The sequence below is a fragment of the Pelodiscus sinensis genome, chromosome 5, assembly GCF_052426305.1.
Source record: "Pelodiscus sinensis isolate ZL-2025 chromosome 5, ASM5242630v1, whole genome shotgun sequence".
In the NCBI taxonomy this organism is placed as follows: domain Eukaryota; kingdom Metazoa; phylum Chordata; order Testudines; family Trionychidae; genus Pelodiscus; species Pelodiscus sinensis.
Window position 1 is genome coordinate 62,455,350 of NC_143056.1, and position 18,492 is coordinate 62,473,841.

Here is an 18,492-nt window from a genome sequence, read left to right on the forward strand (position 1 = left end):
CAGTTCTGACAGGAAAAACTGGGGGAAGGGCATGAGAGAAATCTAATCTGCATGAAAGTGTACAACATCTCATTTTGTTGGTGTTATCCCTATAGCACGCCCATGCTTTGGAGTTATTGAAAGATCAGCTAGAGGAAGGAGCAAGGGCCCTGGATGTGGGATCTGGAAGTGGTTACCTCACAGCTTGCTTTGCTAGAATGGTGAGCAAAGTACAAAATTATTTGCTTATTTTCTTGAAATAAATAAAAAGAAACCTTCTTAAAATTGAAGGTCAGATCAGCCTAAGACAAATAACTGATTCCTCCAGTCAGTTTGAGTATAAACAACTAGTGTATCTGCCAACAGAAATGCAATATACTAGACAAATTAACCCGTTATAGACTGAAAAGGAAGTGAATTAAGTGCCATGTACCGAAACAGTCACTTTGACTTTCACTTGCTTTGCTGAACTTTAAACCTACTCTTGAGAAAATGACTTAATGAAAGTAGTTTCTGAAAATAATCTTAGAGCATTAGAACATTGCCCAAGACACATTCTCCTCCCTGGAAACTGGTCACAATTTCAAGAAGAAATCCTGACAGACTTCTGTTTCCTCTTCCCAACTGGCCTTTGGTGGATGACTTCCTCTTTCCTAATGAATGGTGATTAGGAATCCCAGTAGCTTGGGCTAGTCATTGTTTGGGTACCCATCATTAATAATAACTTTATACAGAATTTGAACCTCCTTTTCAGATATTCCTCATAAACAGATAAGTCCCTGGAAATTCTCTCTGATCCTTCCACTGCAACCGTGTAAAACCCTGTAAAATGCATAGAGACTGTGTGCACATAATGAAGCAACTCTCTGGTTTCAGGTGGGTTCCACAGGGAAAGCAGTGGGCATAGAACACATTGAAGAGCTGGTCCGTGAATCCATTAGAAATGTCAAAGAGGATGATCCATCTCTGCTCACTTCTGGTCGTCTAAAGCTTCTGGGTGAGCTCTGTGGCCTTGGCATTTCGTTCCTCTACCTGAACGTGCTGTAGCCTGGCAGTGCTCAATCCTTGCTGGTTTTAGAGACCTGCCTCTCTGTGGTTGGCATGTCTCTGTCATGGTAGTACTCAAGTGCTTGTCACAGTAGTATTAACACTGTTTTTCTGTTGAATAACATTGTGATGGGTTGGATCACAGAGGTCCCTTGGGGACTGTCACATGATGAGCTGATCATACCACTGGTCCCACCACCCTGTCCTCTGGGGCATCCCACCACCCTATTCTGCTGGGTCAGAAGCTCTGGTCTCCCCCAGCAAAGGTAGAGTTGAGATGACAGTCCCCAGCAGACTAACAGATGAGAGGAGAGATTATGTACAGGAATTTGACAGCATCCTGGAGCACAGCCTTCAATAGGGACCAAAACTCCAAATAAATGTCTAAAGTCTGTATAAAGATTTTACACAGAGAAGTCATAAGTTCACTACCTTTCTCAATAAAAGAAAGAAATGCATAGCAGTTACTCTACCTCCTCCAACCAGTAACAATTATTTACACTGGGTTTGATAATAAACAAGCATGTTTTAGTAAGTACTAGCAAAGTTATCCAGCATTGACAGGGGTCTGGTGGTGTGGGGGGTGCAGAACTCAGGGCATGGCCTTGAGGATGGGGGTGGAGGAGTGCAAGAGTGAGGGGTTGGGGGATCAGGAGGGGCTCAGAGCAGGAGGGTCCATCTGGCATACTTAGTGTGCTGGCAGTCAAGGTAGCAGAGTCCTAGTCCTGCTGGCTGCTCCCTTGATGGTACGGCTGACCCCAGTGGACAATCTGCAGAATGGCTGTCCGCTGCAGGCTTGATGGCCCAGTGGCAACTCTCCTATTATGTCCCTCCAAACAGCAGCCCTTCCCTCTTCATGTTATGGAAAACTATCCCCTTTTTTCCAGGGCTTCTGGTTGTCTTGGCACAACCAAACCCTGATCTTGCTTTAAGTTAAGAGAAAGAAGGCTGCATACCAAATTGTTCAGGACTCCTTCTAAACAGATGTAGTCACTTAAATCCATCTACATGTATGAGTCCAAGTGAAAATGGGACCGATCAAAGCAAGTTGCTATTCTAAAATAAACAAGATGCCAGTTATGCCTAATATACTAAGAGAGACTGTTACAGGTCATATTCTTACCCTAATCCTTATTTCAGGTAAAATCCTTTGAGTTAGAACTGATCTTTTCTCTGGCTTGGGTCTACAGCTTCTTATGTACTCTTAGAATAGGCAGGCAGTTTTGAAAAGCCAGCTGAAGATGACTTACTACTTCCCATTCCTTAAATAGAATTTCTCCAGGACAGGAATCCTTTGTTTAATTTCCCCCATACCTATAGAAAAATATCAAATTCAAGATGGATTCCAGCACTACGTGTCATGGTGACAGTCTTTCTAGGACCAACCACAGTTTGGGCTTTCAGGGAAAAACAAAACCATTTACTGATCCTTGTCTTCGGCATTGGATCATTAAGTATGTACTACTAATGGCTTTCACTGGCAGGTTTATGCTTCAGATTTCTAACTTTCCATACCAGAATATGTACACGCAAAAAGAATTTGCACATTCAGCGGATTATAGGCTCTTGAATTCTAGGTTTCTTGATCGGTTATGCATATTCGTATTAAAATGTATTTTCATAAAAGCTATGGGAGCATAGTGTCAAGCCTTCATTTTCACAGGTAAGTGAAAATTACAGGTAGGTGGCTTATAGCACTGACTGAAGCCATATATAATGTAGGCAGTTGATTCATCTCCAATCAGCACTTGTCAATACAACTTTTTCCTTATTGGTGTGCAACAACTCTTATTTCAGTAGTCAGCCCCTCTTAAGTAAACAGTTTCAGAGGGGTAGCTGAGTTAGTCTGTAACAGGAAAAACTTAAAAAAAGAGAAGTCTAGTAGCACTTTAAAGACTAACAAAACACGTAGATGTTATCATGAACTTTCGTGGGCACAATCCACTTCTTCAGATGTGTTAATGCTACATGGTCAAAAACTAAACCCAAACTCTACTTCTGTTATCCATCAGATTTAAATCTAGGTCTCTGGACTCCTGTATCTCCACTTACCTACTTTGTCTTATTGAGCCCTTCCCAGTGTTGGTGCTTCCTTCTAACAATATTTTCTGTTTCCAAAATCTATCTTTCTTTAAAAGTTAACTTCCTAGAGCAGCCTGTCTTAGTAACCTTCTTGTAGAATCCCTAATTGTCAATACAATTGATGTACAGAGTCCACATACCTTTTGTGTGAAAGATAAAATAGAGGATTATCTAGGTTGTTACCATATGAACAGAGATCTTCTTTACATATTACCTCTGTAGTTGGAGATGGCAGGCAGGGATATCCTGAAGAAGCACCTTTTGATGCCATCCATGTTGGAGCAGCAGCAGACACTGTACCAAAGGAGGTAAGTATGAACAAAGCTGGAATAGCGTCCTTTCAGTTCTGTGTGAGATACTATCACTGTTTTGGTGGACATAATAGATCTCATAATCAGCTTTTGTCTTTCCTTATTTAAACTTCAGAGGGGTAGCTGAGTTAATCTGTAACTGGAAAAACTTAAACAACAGTCTAGTAGCACCTTAAAGACTAACAAAACATGATGGTATGAGCTTTCATGGGCAAAATCCACTTCTTCTGATGGCTGGAGTATTAAAAGTCCAGATCCAAGAATAAGGAACCCGGGATGGGGGTGTTCATAGAATCATAGGACTGGAAGGGACCTCGAGAGGTCATCGAGTCCAGCCCCCCGCCCTCAAGGCAGGACCAAGCTCTGTCTACACCATCCCTGACAGATGTCTATCTAACCTGTTCTTAAATATCTCCAGAGAGGGAGATTCCACCACCTCCCTTGGCAATTTATTCCAATATTTGACCACCCTGACAGTTAGGAATTTTTTCCTAATGTCCAATCTAAACCTCCCCTGCTGCACTTTAAGCCCATTACTCCTTGTCCTGTCCTCAGAAATCAAGAGGAACAAATTTTCTCCTTCCTCCTTGTGACACCCTTTTAGATATTTGAAAACCGCTATCATGTCCCCCCCCTTAATCTTCTTTTTTCCAAACTAAACAAGCCCAGTTCATGAAGCCTGGCTTCATAGGTCATGTTCTCTAGACCTTTAATCATTCTTGTCGCTCTTCTCTGTACCCTTTCCAATTTCTCCACATCTTTCTTGAAATGTGGCGCCCAGAACTGGACACAGTACTCCAGCTGATGCCTAACTAGTGCAGAGTAGAGCGGCAGAATGACTTCACGAGTTTTGCTTACAACACACCTGTTGATACAACCTAGAATCATATTTGCTTTTTTTGCAACAGCATCACACTGTTGACTCATATTCAACTTGTGGTCCACTATGACCCCTAGATCCCTTTCCGCCATGCTCCTTCCTAGACAGTCGCTTCCCATCTTGTATGTATGGAACTGATTGTTCCTTCGTAAGTGGAGCACTTTGCATTTCTCTTTATTAAACCTCATTCTGTTTACCTCTGACCATTTCTCTAACTTGCTAAGGTCATTTTGAATTATGTCCCTATCCTCCAAAGAAGTCGCAACCCCACCCAGTTTGGTATCATCTGCAAACTTAATAAGCGTACTCTCTATCCCAATATCTACATCATTGATGAAGATATTGAACAGTACGGGTCCCAAAACAGACCCTTGAGGAACTCCACTTGTTATCCCTTTCCAGCAGGATTTAGAACCGTTAACAACAACTCTGACTACGGTTATCCAGCCAATTATGCACCCACCTTATCGTGGCCCTATCTAAGTTATATTTGCCTAGTTTATCAATAAGATAAATTACAAGAGGTTGATGAGGAAAAATTAGCACCTCCGTTGGTTGGTTGGTTAAGTTATTAGGCTGTGGAAGGTATTTAAATTTATTTAAACTGTTTTTGGTTCTTGCTGATATTCTTTTCTGATTGCCAGTTGCTGAAACAGTTGAAGCCAGGTGGCCGTTTGATCTTGCCAGTTGGGCCTGCAGGTGCAAACCAGGTTCTGATGCAATATGACAAAACCAGTGATGGGCAAATTGTGGAAAGACAACTGATGGGAGTGATCTATGTTCCCTTGACAGATAAGGAGAAGCAGTGGTCTCGGTAAAAATATTTCCCTGGTTCTATTTTGTCTTCAGAGGGGTAGCTGAGTTAGTCTGTAACAGGAAAAACTTAAAAAACAACAAATAGACTAGTAGCACCTTAAAGACTAACAAAATGTGATGGTGGTGGTATGAACTTTCATGGATGCAATCCACTTCTTCAGATGAAGCCAGACATCTGAAGTGGGTTGCGCCCATGAAAGTTCATGATACCATCTACATGTTTTGTTAGACTAGTAGCACCTTAAAGCCTATTTGTTGTTTTTTAAAGTTTTTCCTAATTTGTCTTGTTACATTTGTTTTTATCAGTGAGAAGATGTTGAAAGCAGGATAAAAAGTCAACCCCCCAGATTTGTATCCAATGCAGTGAGCTAGGTGAAGGGAAGGGGTTTACATACTGTGCATCTCCTGGTATTTTAGAGATTAAAGATTAATAGAGCATTATAGCTCCCAGCACAGTCTGGCCTTCTGTTTTTCATAAATATTTTATTCATATGCATTATCATTGGAAAAAGACAACACGGAATTTATTCACAGCAATAACAGTTGCCTTTTTTTCCTACACATAGGGATGAATTCTAACAGAATATCAAATTCTCTTGGAAAAGCTCATGAACCAGTTCCTGAGGAAGCAGCTATAGATGTGTATGACTTTTGCTTTATAAATCTTTTTTTTTTAAACGTGGACATATTGCAAAGGTGTGTTCTGCTTTTTAAAGAATTTGGTATGGAAGAGTGAGAGGAGAATATTCTTCCTCAATCAACACCCAGTTCCTGGGCTGTGGAGACCTTGACTTACCTCTTCCTGGACTCTTAGTAAAGCCAGATAAGCTGACTTGCTGTTTGGTTGGCAAGTATATAATATCCATGCAGATAGAGAAGGGAGAGTTACAATACTGTTATAGATTTGAGAATTCATGTGTATTGTACTTGATTAAATGGTAGTGCATTATATTCATGACTTCATCTGATGCTTGAAGAACAGCTACAGTATTAATTTGATACATTTAATGTTCTAGATTAAATTTTTTTCATCTCTTTTGGGAAGCTAGTCCATCAGCTCTAGCAACACGTGTGTAGCTGAAGCCAGGACTTGACATTAGCAACCATGTAAATACTTAATCAGAATTGAAAGAGAGGCTCCCAGGACTTTCTCTTAACTTACTTATTTTTTCCCTCCATTGAGTAGCTATTTTTAAGATGAAACAGACAGTTCCCATGTTTCATATGATACTAATTAGCCCTGTTTTGAAATTGGAATGTGCATGTTCTAGAAGCTGAAATCTTTTTTCCTCAAATAGGGTTCTGAAAGGTGGTGGTCAAATTTAATAAAGCTGAACTAAGGACGCTCTTACTGGCATTTCATGCTGTACCTTATCTAAAGAAAAAGACAGCATTGGAAATCCTCATGCCAGCAGTGCGGGGGCAGAGTGATGTTTTTGTAAGGACCAAATGGCCCTCCAGGGCTTGCTTCACTTTTCTTGATAAGTGAGGCTTATCCATCCCGTTATGCCTTTCGGACACGTTTTCTGGTCCCCTGTCCTGGGCAGCTTGCTACTTTCATAGCTGGCTGTTGCTTCCTGCATTTGTGTCCATCAGTTTCCTGTACAGCTTGTGTGTGATGGAGGGGGGAGAGCAAGGGGAGTAGGATGGAGGGCGGGAGCGAACGGGCTAGGGGCTAGCAGACTTGGCGAGGACAAAGCAGGAGCCCAGCATGTCGTAGATGGCGTGGCTGGGATACTAGCACAATCACTGCAACTGCCACGGCCAGACTGGCGGCAGAGCCCGTGCTCAAGCCGCAGGGGTTTGCCCATTGCACTGTCCTGGCTCCCTCTTCCCGCGGCCTGGCTGTAGCGTGCAGCGGTGGCCCGCTCCCTCTATGTAACAAACTGCGCCGGTGAGCTCAGCGGAGCGCGCGGCTAACTCCTGCCAAAGGGGCGGGGCACTCTGTGTTGCCTGTGCTAGACGTCACCGTAAATGGGAGAGCTGATTGGCTGGGCCGCAGGGCATCACGCGCACGCCGGGGCCATGTGGGCGAGGCCGGCCGCGGTGCGGGCGCTGGCTGCCGAGTGGGGCCTGCTCCGAGCCGGCTGCTCGCGCTCCGCGCAAGCGCCGCGCATGGAGGAGCCCGGCCCGGGGAGCAGCGAGCCCGATGCGCCCCCCGCGGCCAAGCGGCGGCGGCTGCTGGCTGGGGAGGCGAAGGGGCCGGGTCGCGCCGAGCGCTACGTGCCGCCCCCGAGGAAGCGCAACCCCGGCGTGAGCTTCAGCGAGGCGCACTTCGCCGAGACCCGCTACTACTTCGAGGGCGGGCTGCGCAAGGTGCGGCCCTACCACTTCGACTTCCAGACCTACTGCAAGGGGCGCTGGGTGGGCAGGAGCCTGCTGCACGTCTTCAGCACCGAGTTCCGCGCCCAGCCCATCGGCTACTACCGCGCCGCGGCCAGCGCCGGCCGCCTGCGCCTCAACGAGCAGCCCGTGCGGGACCTCGGCATCGTGCTCAAGGCGAGTCACCGGACAGGGCCCCCGCCCGCCTGCGCCAGACTCCGGGTTACCGGGGCGTGGCACCCGGGCAGTCGTAGGTTATAGCTCATGGCGGGCGGGGGAGGGAACAACTTTAACTCCCCCCCCCCCCCCCTTGGAAGAGAGACGTCTTCCCGCGTGCAGCTCCCCTACCTGGCCCTTCAGTCATCTTCACGCTCGCCTTCCTGCTGCCTCTGTGGGGCACAGCCCTGCCCACTGGGCGGTTCACGGCTGCCGCTCTCTAAGAGGAAGAACTGCAACAACAACAAAGTCTGGTAGCACTTTAAAGATTAACAAGGCATGTAGATGGTAGCATGAGCTTTCCTGGGCACAGCCCACTTCTTCAGATGATCTGAGTGTTAGATGTCCAGAACCAAGAATAAATGGGGAAAGAACAAATATATGGGAGGAGGAAGAAAGAGGCAGTGAGTAGATGAGTTTCAAAGTAAAAGTGGAGTCAATCTGTAACAGGAAAAATTGAACAACAAATAGTCTGTTAGCACCTTAAAGACTAAATAGTTAAATGAGGCTGATAACCATTAGTTTGCACTAGAAAAGGCAGAGTACTAACAACAGATTCTATACAAATATCAAGAACCATTGGCCCGTTCATTATTTGGTTGGTTGATAATGTCCCAGCCATCCAGTATCACAATTTAAACTATCTGCATGAGAAACTTGTGAATCCTTCTCTATATATTTGGCTTGTGGAATTGGTTTGTAACAAAACAGTAACTTGGAGATTCCTTAACGAGTATCCATGGAGGTTAAAGATTACTGCAGATGCAGCTTCATTGCCTGGCTCCTGGTGGATGGAGAAAAAGGTGTCATGTTTCCTGCTATAGAAGAAATCAAGATCAAGTAGAATCCCAAACCCCCTAGCTAGATTGCAAAGCCCAGCTAATTAAAGTGATCTTTTGAAATGTATGTAGCTGATTTGCAGTGACCTAGAGTAGGGATGAGAATAGCCTACATAAAGAACCTAGTTCTCAAACATGTTGTTATGGCTCTTTTTCTGATCATATGGTAACAAAAATAATTTGGTGACAACCATATTTAAATATAGTCAGTGCTTCTTTCTTTTTTGTGTGTGTGTGTGTGTGTGTGTGTGTGTGTGTGTGTGTGTGTGATGGTATGCATCACTATGGCGTACTGTCACCTTTGGGTGCATTTGCAGTTTTCACCCAGCACAGCCCCAGCCGGCCCTGGGAGCACTCACGCCATGCTAGACAGAAGCCTGCTCAGGACACTCAGCAATTTAAAGGGTCTGCAACCGCATTTCGGCCCCAGTGGTTTTTTCCTGGCATGTCCCCCAGGACAACTTTGCCATCTGGCAACCCTAGTACCGGCATTTTTTTTTTTAAACAAAAATGTTTTTAAAGTGCTACCAGACTATTTGTTGTGTTTTTAAGTTTTAGCTCAATTAATGTGGCTTTCAGGGCAAAGGTAACATACCTGCAGGAGTCAGGGAGAAATGTATCCCCTTTAGGCAGCATTACCCACAAGTGGCCTTTTGCTGGGGGGGCCTTTTGCCCCCCTTGCTGCCTCTGATACTGTCCTAACCCATGTGCAGAATCCCAGTTGCTTGGCATGCCCAAATATTTGGGGCACCACTGAATCTTAATACTCACCCATCTTCACCTTATCCCTCTCCTGTGGCTTTTCTTGGAGAGGGTCTAATGAACTTAAAAGTGAAAAAGCTGTCATACCAATTAGCAGAACTAATTCAAGTGGTAATGAAATAATTTTCCAACCCCTGTCTGTTTCTGAATTTAGGACAGGGCCTTAGTTTAAAAATTGCGTTTAAAAAAAATTCATTATTGTTGCTTAAACTATAAAATCACATCTCTTAAAAAATCCTCCTCCTCCTGTCTGCCATCGGGTATAGGGCACCAATTTAATAGTACTGTGTAGGGCCCCATACATTCTACGGATGGCTCTGACTTTTGCATTATGAGTCTTCCCCTTGCCTAAGAAAATTATAGGCATGAGAGTCTTATTGAGATGAGCTTTGATGAACCAGTATGCTAAATTATAATACGTTTTTATTTTTCAGTGCAGTTTTAGTTGGCTTCTTGATGTAGGGTTTCACTTTGTTCTGGATGTGGGGTTTGGATCCCTTATTTCTCTCAAATTGGTGTTTGAGGAAATTGTATCTCTTCTAATCTATTTTGGTTATAGAATAACGATTTTCTGAGGAATACAGTGCATCGCCATGAGCCTCCAGTCACTGCTCAGCCTATCCAAATTTTGGTAGACAATGACGAGATGGTGGTTGTGGACAAGCCCTCATCTTTACCAGTACACCCATGTGGCAGATTTCGACACAATACAGTCATCTTCATTTTGGGCAAAGAGCATAACCTGAAGGAGTTGCACACTATTCACCGGCTTGATCGCATGACTTCTGGTGTGCTCATGTTTGCCAAGACTGCAGAAGTGTCTAAGAGGATTGATGAGCAAGTTCGACAGAGACAGGTGAGGACTGAAATGATGTTCAAAGTGCATCCTTAAAGAAATGATGAAGTAGATTTGGTCCAACTACAGGTTGTTGGCCAAACACAAGTCCCAAAATTTTCATTGCAGCATGTGGCTGCATTCATTTTTAATTATTGTACACACAATGTATGTCTAGGGGGATTGCATTTTAAGATCTGTGGTCTCAGTAGATCAGAACTCTTCACTAAGACAGGTGCAAATTGTACCTTTTGTGCTCTTGGTAAGATGCTAAAGTGGTGCTCCACTGAGCAGAATTGGGGTGCCTCAGTAGGTTGTATAGTTAAGAAATGTACTAGCTTTAATAAAATCCCTATTTCAGTTTTGAAGGACTAATATTTTCCCATAAGTATTTCATGCAGTATCCTGTTGTGACATTCCCCAGGGTGCATTCGGTACTGCTATATCCCCTCCAGCCTGCGATGCCTTTTCCATTTGCTTTGGTGATGAATGCAAACCTTTCTGGGCTCTGATCATTCATGTGAAGTCTCTCTCAGCTGAGCACATGAATGATATGCCCTGCCATCTGTGGATAGATACAGGGTGACATCTGAATATCCCTGAGTCCCAGCCTTGTAACATTCATTAGCCCACTGGACCAGACAAGCTTGTAAATTAGTCTGTCATTTCTTCAAAAGGTAACGAATATGCACCAGTCTTTGCCTTAAGTGGAAGCTTCTCAAACACGTTGGTTTAAATTTATTATATTGGCAATTTTAAAATATTCGAGTATGTTGATTTCAATTAAAACAATACAAAATCTACAGTGTTCAATTTGTGTTTTTACAGTGCAAATATTTGTAATCAAAAATATAAATGAAATAGAATTTTTCAATTGACCTCATACTAGCCCATTCAGTGCTACTTACTCAGCTAATTGCTTAAGACAAAAAAGTTTGTGTACAGGAGATAATGCTGCACACTTCTTATTTAAAGTGATACTTGGAAGTAAAAACAGACATTTGCATGGAACTTTTCTAGCCAGAATTACAAGGTATTTATGTACCAGGTATGCTAAATATTTGTATGCTTCGACTTGTAAGCGCTAAAGTTTCGCATTTTTTTGGTTTTGGTTTTGAGTGAAGTTATATAAAAATAATAATTCTACCTTTGTAAGTTAAATTTGCACAATACAGATTGCACTACAGTACTTGTATGATCTGAGCTGAAAAAATACTTTTTTACAGTGCAAATATTTGTAATGGAAAAATAGAGCACAGTACACGTTGTTGAATTGATGATCAATTTGTAATCGATATATTTGAAGACGTAGAAAAACATACAAAATATTAATAATCTTGAAATTATTTTGATACAGGGAGAGGGGGGACGCAGCTGGGAGGGGGGGAGGCAATAGCTCCGCGAAGCCAGTGTTCCTGCTTGCCCACCCCACCCTGCACTGCTACCTCTGATAGAGAGGCAGCAGTTGTGGGGAGCAGGCAGCTCCGCGGGAACCGATATGTGTAGAGAATTGGCTTGAAATCTGGCTCCCCATGTGTACTAGCTCCTGCCTTCTTCCTCTCCTCTTCCCCCCCCCCCCCCCCCACCTTGCACACTACTGCCTCTCTGGCTCCCCACGGGCATCAGCTCCCGCCCCTCCCCGCCCCCTTGCTGCCTCTGATACAGCAAAAGAGTGGGGGGGGGGCGCCATTTGGATTTATTGATATACCCAGGCTTATAGGTGAATCATTTAAATGACTATATGCTAACATCCCTACCCGTGAATGGCAAGGGTTTACTATAGATAAGTTCATGGAAGATAGGTTGGTCTGTGGCTGTTACCCAGATGGGCAGCAATGGTATCCCTAGTCTTTGTCAGAAGCTGGGAAATGATGACGGGGAATGGATCACTAGATAATTGTGTGCTGTTCATTCCCTCTGGGTCATCTGACATTGGCCACTGTCAGAAAACTGGATGTGAGGGTAGATGGACCAATGGGTATGACCCAGTATGGCCCTTCTTATGTTGAATTGTTTTCCGTTAAATACAGAGTTAACAGTTTTTAGTTTGACTTTCAGCATCTCGACTTCAAAAATTGTTCCAGCATCCCTGTTGTCCTTAGTTCTATTATGCACCTTTGTGTTTCAAGTGACCTTCTGTGACTAAAGAATGGGAAGGAGAGGTATCTAGAGGCATTATTTCTCCCTTCTTATCTTTCAACTCTTTGTACTGAAAGAGTATTTTCTGGTTCATAGTGTTAGGCAGTTCCCTTACATGAGGTGCCCGCTGTCCTTGAGATAAATTATAAATTTCTTGTTTATCACTCTCCTGCTGGAATATCTCTGATTAAATAGGTCATGTCCTTTTAGCACCTAGCTGATGAGCCAGTGTGCCTTTGGCTTTGAGGAAAATGGTCTGAGGGCATTACCCAAACTATAGCACATTTCCATAACAATCCTATACCAAAATCTCATAGCTCCATATGCAGTGTTAAGACCCGCATTTTGATAGGACAGTGCTCAGACAGTTTTCAAATACTACCTCACAAAGGTGTTCTTCATACAGGGCCTGCAACCTGCCCAAAGCCCGTTTGTGAGATTTGCGGCAAGGGCACAAAACAAGGGACACAAGGAAAATCTGAAGTTTTACTTGACATGTTGAATTATTATTCAAGTTTGATAGCTTCCTAAAGTAGGCCTGAATGGGACAGAAGCCAGTGTAAGTTAAAGAGAAGATTTCATCTTATAATGAAGCACTCTTGAGATGTATGTTTTCTTCTCCTGTTTATCTGCAATCCTATAACCGAAATGTCTGAACTCCCCCAGAGATCTTTAAGTGAAGGGGAGGGTAGGAATGGTTAGTATTAAGCTTAATGTAGTTGGCGCTCAGACATTTACATTGTCTGAATTGATTTTTCACTCTCTCTTTTTTTTTTTTTTTTTTTTTTCCCCCTGTAGCTGGAAAAGGAGTACGTCTGCCGCGTGCTTGGGGAATTTCCAGAAAATGAAGTGACCTGCGAGGAGCCCATCCTGGTTGTTTCTTACAAAGTGGGGGTGTGTCGTGTGGACTCCAAAGGCAAATCCTGTAAAACTGTCTTCCAAAGACTTAGTTATAATGGCAAAACCAGTGTGGTCAAGTGTTTTCCCTACACTGGTCGTACTCACCAGATCCGGGTCCATTTGCAGTTTCTAGGATATCCTATTGTCAATGACCCCATCTATAATTTGGACGCCTGGGGTCCCTCTAAGGGCAAGGGTGGTGAGATTAATAAGACAGATGAGGAACTTCTGAAGGCTTTAGTGGAAGAACATCGTTCCAAACAGAGCTTGAGCATCTTGGACATTTCAGAGGAGGACTTGAAGCCCATTGTGGGAAGTAAAGAATGTGACAGTTCAGGATGCTGTACTGAGCCAGTTGAGATTATGCCCAGAGCTGTAGATTCCTGCAGAACTGATGACTCTAAGAGTCAGAGAGAAGCTGAAATACTGGCTGCTTCACAGAATTCTGACACCAGGCTAGAAACACATGAAGCAAACCCTGAAGGAGCTAGTAAGAGTGGGAATCAAGATGATCATTCAGAAGAGAAGGACCCTCTGTGTGAGGATTGTAAAATAGTGAGGCAGGATCCATCTCCTAAGGAGTTAGTAATGTACTTGCATGCCTTGCGCTACAAGGGAGCAGAGTTTGAATACAGTTCAAAGATGCCAGACTGGGCTCTGGAGGATTGGGATGAGAGCAAAGAATAGATACTGAGTCTTTTTTGTTTCTTTTTAGTTTTGTTGGAAGGAAAGTATTTGAATCCTGAACTTGTGTGAGACAAAAATACCTCATTGGAGCTACTACTGTCTTCCATCGTTATTTGTGTTGTGCCTGGATTGCTTATGAATTTTGAGTTGGTGAGAAGTGTTCTTCCAGATTAGTCTCAAACTCTTACCTAACAATGAAGGGAGGAGAGGTGGTTAATCCAAGACACTTTAATTATGTTTTTCTTTAATATGGCAACAGTGATGGGAGACAAATATTATTCAAAGGTGGGAAGACTGGAACAATCACTTCCTCTTCCTCCCCTTCTCACCACATGTTTGAGGTACATTGTTTGCAAACTGAATGCAGTTGCTTACTAAATGCATACAACTAAGACAATCAGCATAATGTCTCTTTTCTTGTATGTCAAGTTATCTAATCCCTTGTCTTTCTGGATAAGAGCTTGTGCAATATTAGTCAATCTAAAATACTTCAGGTCTCTCACCTAAGTCAATTTCACGTATGTTCTTAATTTTGTTCATACCAGGGAACTGTGCAGGCTGGTTATTTTCCTGCCAGGTAAATAACATTTTATTTGGAATTCTGTGACATTCTACAGTTCTTATCAAAAAGAGGTTTCCATTCTCCTGTGCATTTCCAGCTCCCTTTTTTGTTTTGTTTTGGTTTTTTGTTCTTGCATTGAGCACAGTCTGTTCTTAAATCAGCTTTGTAAAATTTCTTGGAAAAGCATACTGCTGACTAAAAATTCAGTTGCCCAAAGAAATGGTCTACAATGCTGTTAGTGTCCAGCTCTGTAGATATTCCCACCCAAAACAATCCCTACATAATATTAACCAACCTGTTTCCTTTTCCCTTTTTACTTCCTCCCAAACAGTTTCTCTCCTTATTACTACACCCCATTACCCTTTTGGGTTGTACATATCTTAACTTTCTACTTCCATGTACCTACACACAGGGCTTAGAAAATTGCCAGAAAGCTAAGTCTGATGTGGAAGGTGGCAGGGGCTTGCTACTCTTCATTCTTTTGGCTTTTTTGATGGCTCTAAGGAGTCATGTTTCTGCTACCCTAGCATTCGTTTTACAACTCGTAGCCTTAATAGAAGGAACTTCAGTATCAGCCTCAACCGTTGCTCAGAGACTTTGAGAGTTGCTGCAGAATTATACATCTGATTGCAGCAGTGATACTAGCAAGATACAGGGTTCTGAATGGTAGAAGTAAAGCTGACAGTAGCAGTACTTAGGTTAGTTTTCACCTTGCTACACCTTGTTCTGAAAGCTGTAACTCACGTTAAAGGCATGTGGAGAAGAAAGTCAGTCTATTTATGTGTGTAAGACTTTTTTAGGATATAAAAGTTTACCTTCTGTGGGAGGGCTTTTTTGAAGGGGAGGTCAGTAGTGTATTCCCCTGGACATTTTTTATTTGCCATAAGGGATTTTTCCATACCATTACCAAAATAATATGGCTTATGTTGGTAGATGTCTGCTGACTCCTTTGTACTTGCCCTGCATCAGATAGTAAACCCAAACCTGTACAAGCCAGAGCATTGCTGGTAAATTTTGTCTGATACTAGGTAATCTTTAAGGATGCCAAGAATTCAGCTAAAACAGAAAAAAGGGAGTGTGGGAAATTTTTGCCAGAGAAATCCTCTCACCACCCAGTGCTTTGTCTGATTAACATGCATTAGTCCTTTTATTATTTACTAGAGGGCTGTACCACCTGCTCACTACACTCATCAACCCCCCTCCTCCGGGAGTAGGCAGCACCGGACCTCCCTTCTCACCACCAGGCAGGGCCCAGTCCAGGCCACTCCAGCTCCCCCCCACACCTGTACTTCAGTTTGATCCTCTGCCTCCATTCCTATACTCACCATCCTTCCTATCCTACCCCCTCCACATACCACACTGCCTATCCCTCCTCCCTCCATCCTTTCACACCCATCCCCCTCCCTCCATTCCTATAGCCCCCTCACCCCATCATCCACCCCTCACCCCATTGCCCATCCTCACATACACCCTTTCCTTCTTCCCTGCACACACCTTGCCCCCTCTCATGAATTCGTTCAGCTGTGCGTATTCCCCCACACCTGCCCCCAAGCATGGCTGGGCAGCTCAGCCCCAGTTACTTCAGCAGCAGCAGCCATAGCCTTCCCTAAGCCCAGCCTTTCTGCACGGGCTGTTGGGGCAGATTTGCTCTGTGTCAAGCCCAGGGAGCACAGAGCTGAGGCTCCAGAAAGCCTCAGAAGCATCCCTCTGCAACACCAGCCTGGCTCGCGGGGGGCCCGGGAGAGCATGTCTGAGCTAAGTGCCTGGCCCTAGGTCACCAGCACATGCTGGAGCCGCTTGTTCGGGGGGGGGGGGAAGGGGGAAGACCCTCAAGCACTATGAGTAGGCCAGGCGGCACAGATCGCAGGCATGTGGGACAGGGAGGCAGGGCAGAGGCAAGCAGATGCTGTGCCAGAAGGCGTGTGGAGCTACCACCCAGGGCCAGCCCTGGGCATGGGCACCTGTGGGGAGCAGGCCTGCCTTCGGGGTGCATGGCGCATGCGTGGCCCGGCTACAGCTGCTGGCATGCAGCCCAGGACCCGCCTTCAGGATGCATGGTGCACGCGCAGCCCAGCTATGGCCGTTGGCATGCAGCCCGGCGCTGCGGGGATGCAAGTGGATCGGCGCTGCGGGAGCCAGGCGCGCGGCGCCTGATGGAAGCTGTAAGGGACGCCACGCGCCCCTTACAGCTGCTATCAGGTGCCCCCCCCATCAGTTGGCACCCTGAGCAGCTGCCCAGCTCGCCCATGCCTCTGTCCGGCCCTGCTACTACTCCACCCCACCACACACACTCATTGCATGGAGCGGTCACATGGTCAGGGCTCCTGGGGATACAGAGTGATGTGCTAATGTCACTCTGCTGTCCCACAGGAAAAGTGGGGGTTTTTATGTAGAGAGAGAGATTACAGCAGCACCATGAGGCCTTGACCAAAGACTTAATGTGGTGTGCACTGCCCACACCTTGTAAGAAGATAGCCCAAGGTTGGCAAAATACAGGCAGTCCCCGAGTTATGCGGATCCGACTTATGTCGGATCCGCAGTTACGAACGGGGATTTTCTCGCCCCGGAGGACAGGAGCGGCGGGACGCCCGGTCCCGCCGCCCCCGTCTTCCAGGGTGAGAAAAGCTGCTCTGCTTCTCCCTGGTCTGCTGGGGGGGGGGGGGGAGACGCAGCTAGTGCGCCCCCCCCTCCAGCAGACCAGGGAGACGTGGAGCAAAGCCCCGGGCCTGGGGCAGAGCAGCTGGGGTGCTGCTGGGTTGGTCCAGTAGCGCCGCTGCTCCTTGGCGCTACTGGACCAACCCAGCACCCCAGCTGCTCTGCCCCAGGAGTCCTGATTCAGCCGCTGCTGATCAGTTTCAGCAGCGGCTGAATCAGGACACCTGGGGCAGAGCAGCTGGGGTGCTGCTGGGTTGGTCCAGTAGCGCTGAGGAGCGGCCACGCTACTGGACCAACCCAGCAGCACCCCAGCTGCTCTGCCCCAGGCGTCCCCAAGTCAGCCGCTGCTGAAACTGACCGGGGGCTGACTACAGGAAGCTCCTGCCCCGGGCTTCCTGGAATCAGCCGCTGATCAGTTTCAGCAGCGGCTGAATCTGGACGCCAGTTCCGACTTACATACAGATTCAACTTAGGGACTGTAGGTTTGTTCTTATCTTGTACGTAACCCGGGGACTGCCTGTACAACCTGTGGGCTGGATGCGGCCTGCCAAGCTGCCTATTCTGCAAAATGAAAGCTCATTAGTGTAACACCTTTGGGGGGAGGGGTTTAAACCCTGGTTTCTTTCCTGACTGATATTTTGAAGAATGTGTTGAATTTATCACTCTGCCTCATTAGTAAATATATCCAACAGGGAGGTCCTCTAACCAGACCAGGAAAGACCAGAATTGCAGAGAGTGCGTATGCACATGCACAGAAATGGGAAAAAAACACCAACCATCGTACATTAGATATGGATATACACACACATCTACATATAGAATCCAAAACAGGGAAGCCTTTTTTTTTTTTTTTTTAAATCCTTGGTGGATTACTTCTGTTTTGTTCTACTTCACTGCTACATAAACCTGACAGTAAAGAACAAAGTGCTCTTTTATAAATCTAAGCAAATCCTTCTGTTCATCCTTTGAAGAAATGAATTTTGAGGTCCCAACTCTACAGTAGAGGCTGGAAGCCATGAAAGCTCCATCCAGAGCTGTTAGGGTTTTTGTGCTTCCCGATGGGGCCATGGCATCCCAGCCTCAACCTGTAGCTCAGGATCTGAACTTCCAGCACCATAGGGAAGCTCTGAGAGCCTCATCTCTCTAGCTGGGTATTCCAGGCTGCCTGCTGTGGACCCAGACTCACCACAGTTGCCTATACTCCATTATCTTGGAGATCAGCTGGCATGGTAATTTGGCAGCCCTAGGGTTACAAGCTCTGGGTCATCCATGTGGCCAGCCTGCCATGGACTTGTAATCTATGGATTCCCTGGCAGTTGCTGATGTTTATTTCACAGCTGCCCCAGACTGAATGGCAGCCTTGAAATTGACCAGTGTGATGGAAAGTAGTGAAACTGACAAATCATTTTGGTTTCACTAAGCAACTACCTGGGAGCATGTGCCTGTGTGTCCTGGAACTA

At 45.2% G+C, this 18,492-nt stretch overlaps 2 protein-coding genes across 9 annotated transcripts in view; both read left to right on the forward strand.

Moving 5' to 3' along the window:
- The window catches only part of LOC102463330 (protein-L-isoaspartate(D-aspartate) O-methyltransferase-like), a 105,791-nt gene extending 99,725 nt beyond the window's left edge, over window positions 1-6,066 (forward strand). For 7 of the 8 annotated variants that reach the window (XM_089778470.1, XM_089778473.1, XM_089778477.1 and 4 more), the window contains 5 exons: window positions 96-200; window positions 856-976; window positions 3,331-3,416; window positions 4,944-5,113; window positions 5,682-6,066. In XM_089778470.1, coding sequence (XP_089634596.1) covers window positions 96-200; window positions 856-976; window positions 3,331-3,416; window positions 4,944-5,113; window positions 5,682-5,694 — 495 coding nt within the window. In that variant the 3' untranslated portion in view covers window positions 5,695-6,066. Of the gene's footprint in view, window positions 1-95; window positions 201-855; window positions 977-3,330; window positions 3,417-4,943; window positions 5,118-5,681 lie in introns of those variants that run through there. The other variant, XM_089778471.1, reaches the window with a different exon arrangement.
- A 734-nt stretch (window positions 6,067-6,800) lies between these two features.
- RPUSD2 (RNA pseudouridine synthase domain containing 2) lies at window positions 6,801-15,576 on the forward strand. Its single transcript, XM_075927100.2, has 3 exons — window positions 6,801-7,614; window positions 9,814-10,110; window positions 13,027-15,576. Exons 1-3 carry the CDS (start codon window positions 7,090-7,092, stop codon window positions 13,813-13,815), a joined length of 1,611 nt encoding a protein of 536 aa, XP_075783215.2. The 5' UTR covers window positions 6,801-7,089; the 3' UTR covers window positions 13,816-15,576.
- Window positions 15,577-18,492: the final 2,916 nt, after the last annotated feature.

Bases quoted from the DNA above. Each gene is read 5' to 3' on its own strand.
- RPUSD2 (XM_075927100.2), top strand. From the start codon at position 7,090: ATGGGAGAGCTGATTGGCTGGGCCGCAGGGCATCACGCGCACGCCGGG. The intron at 7,615-9,813 runs GCGAGTCACCGG...TTTTGGTTATAG, and splicing joins ACCTCGGCATCGTGCTCAAG to AATAACGATTTTCTGAGGAA. The intron at 10,111-13,026 runs GTGAGGACTGAA...TTCCCCCTGTAG, and splicing joins AGCAAGTTCGACAGAGACAG to CTGGAAAAGGAGTACGTCTG.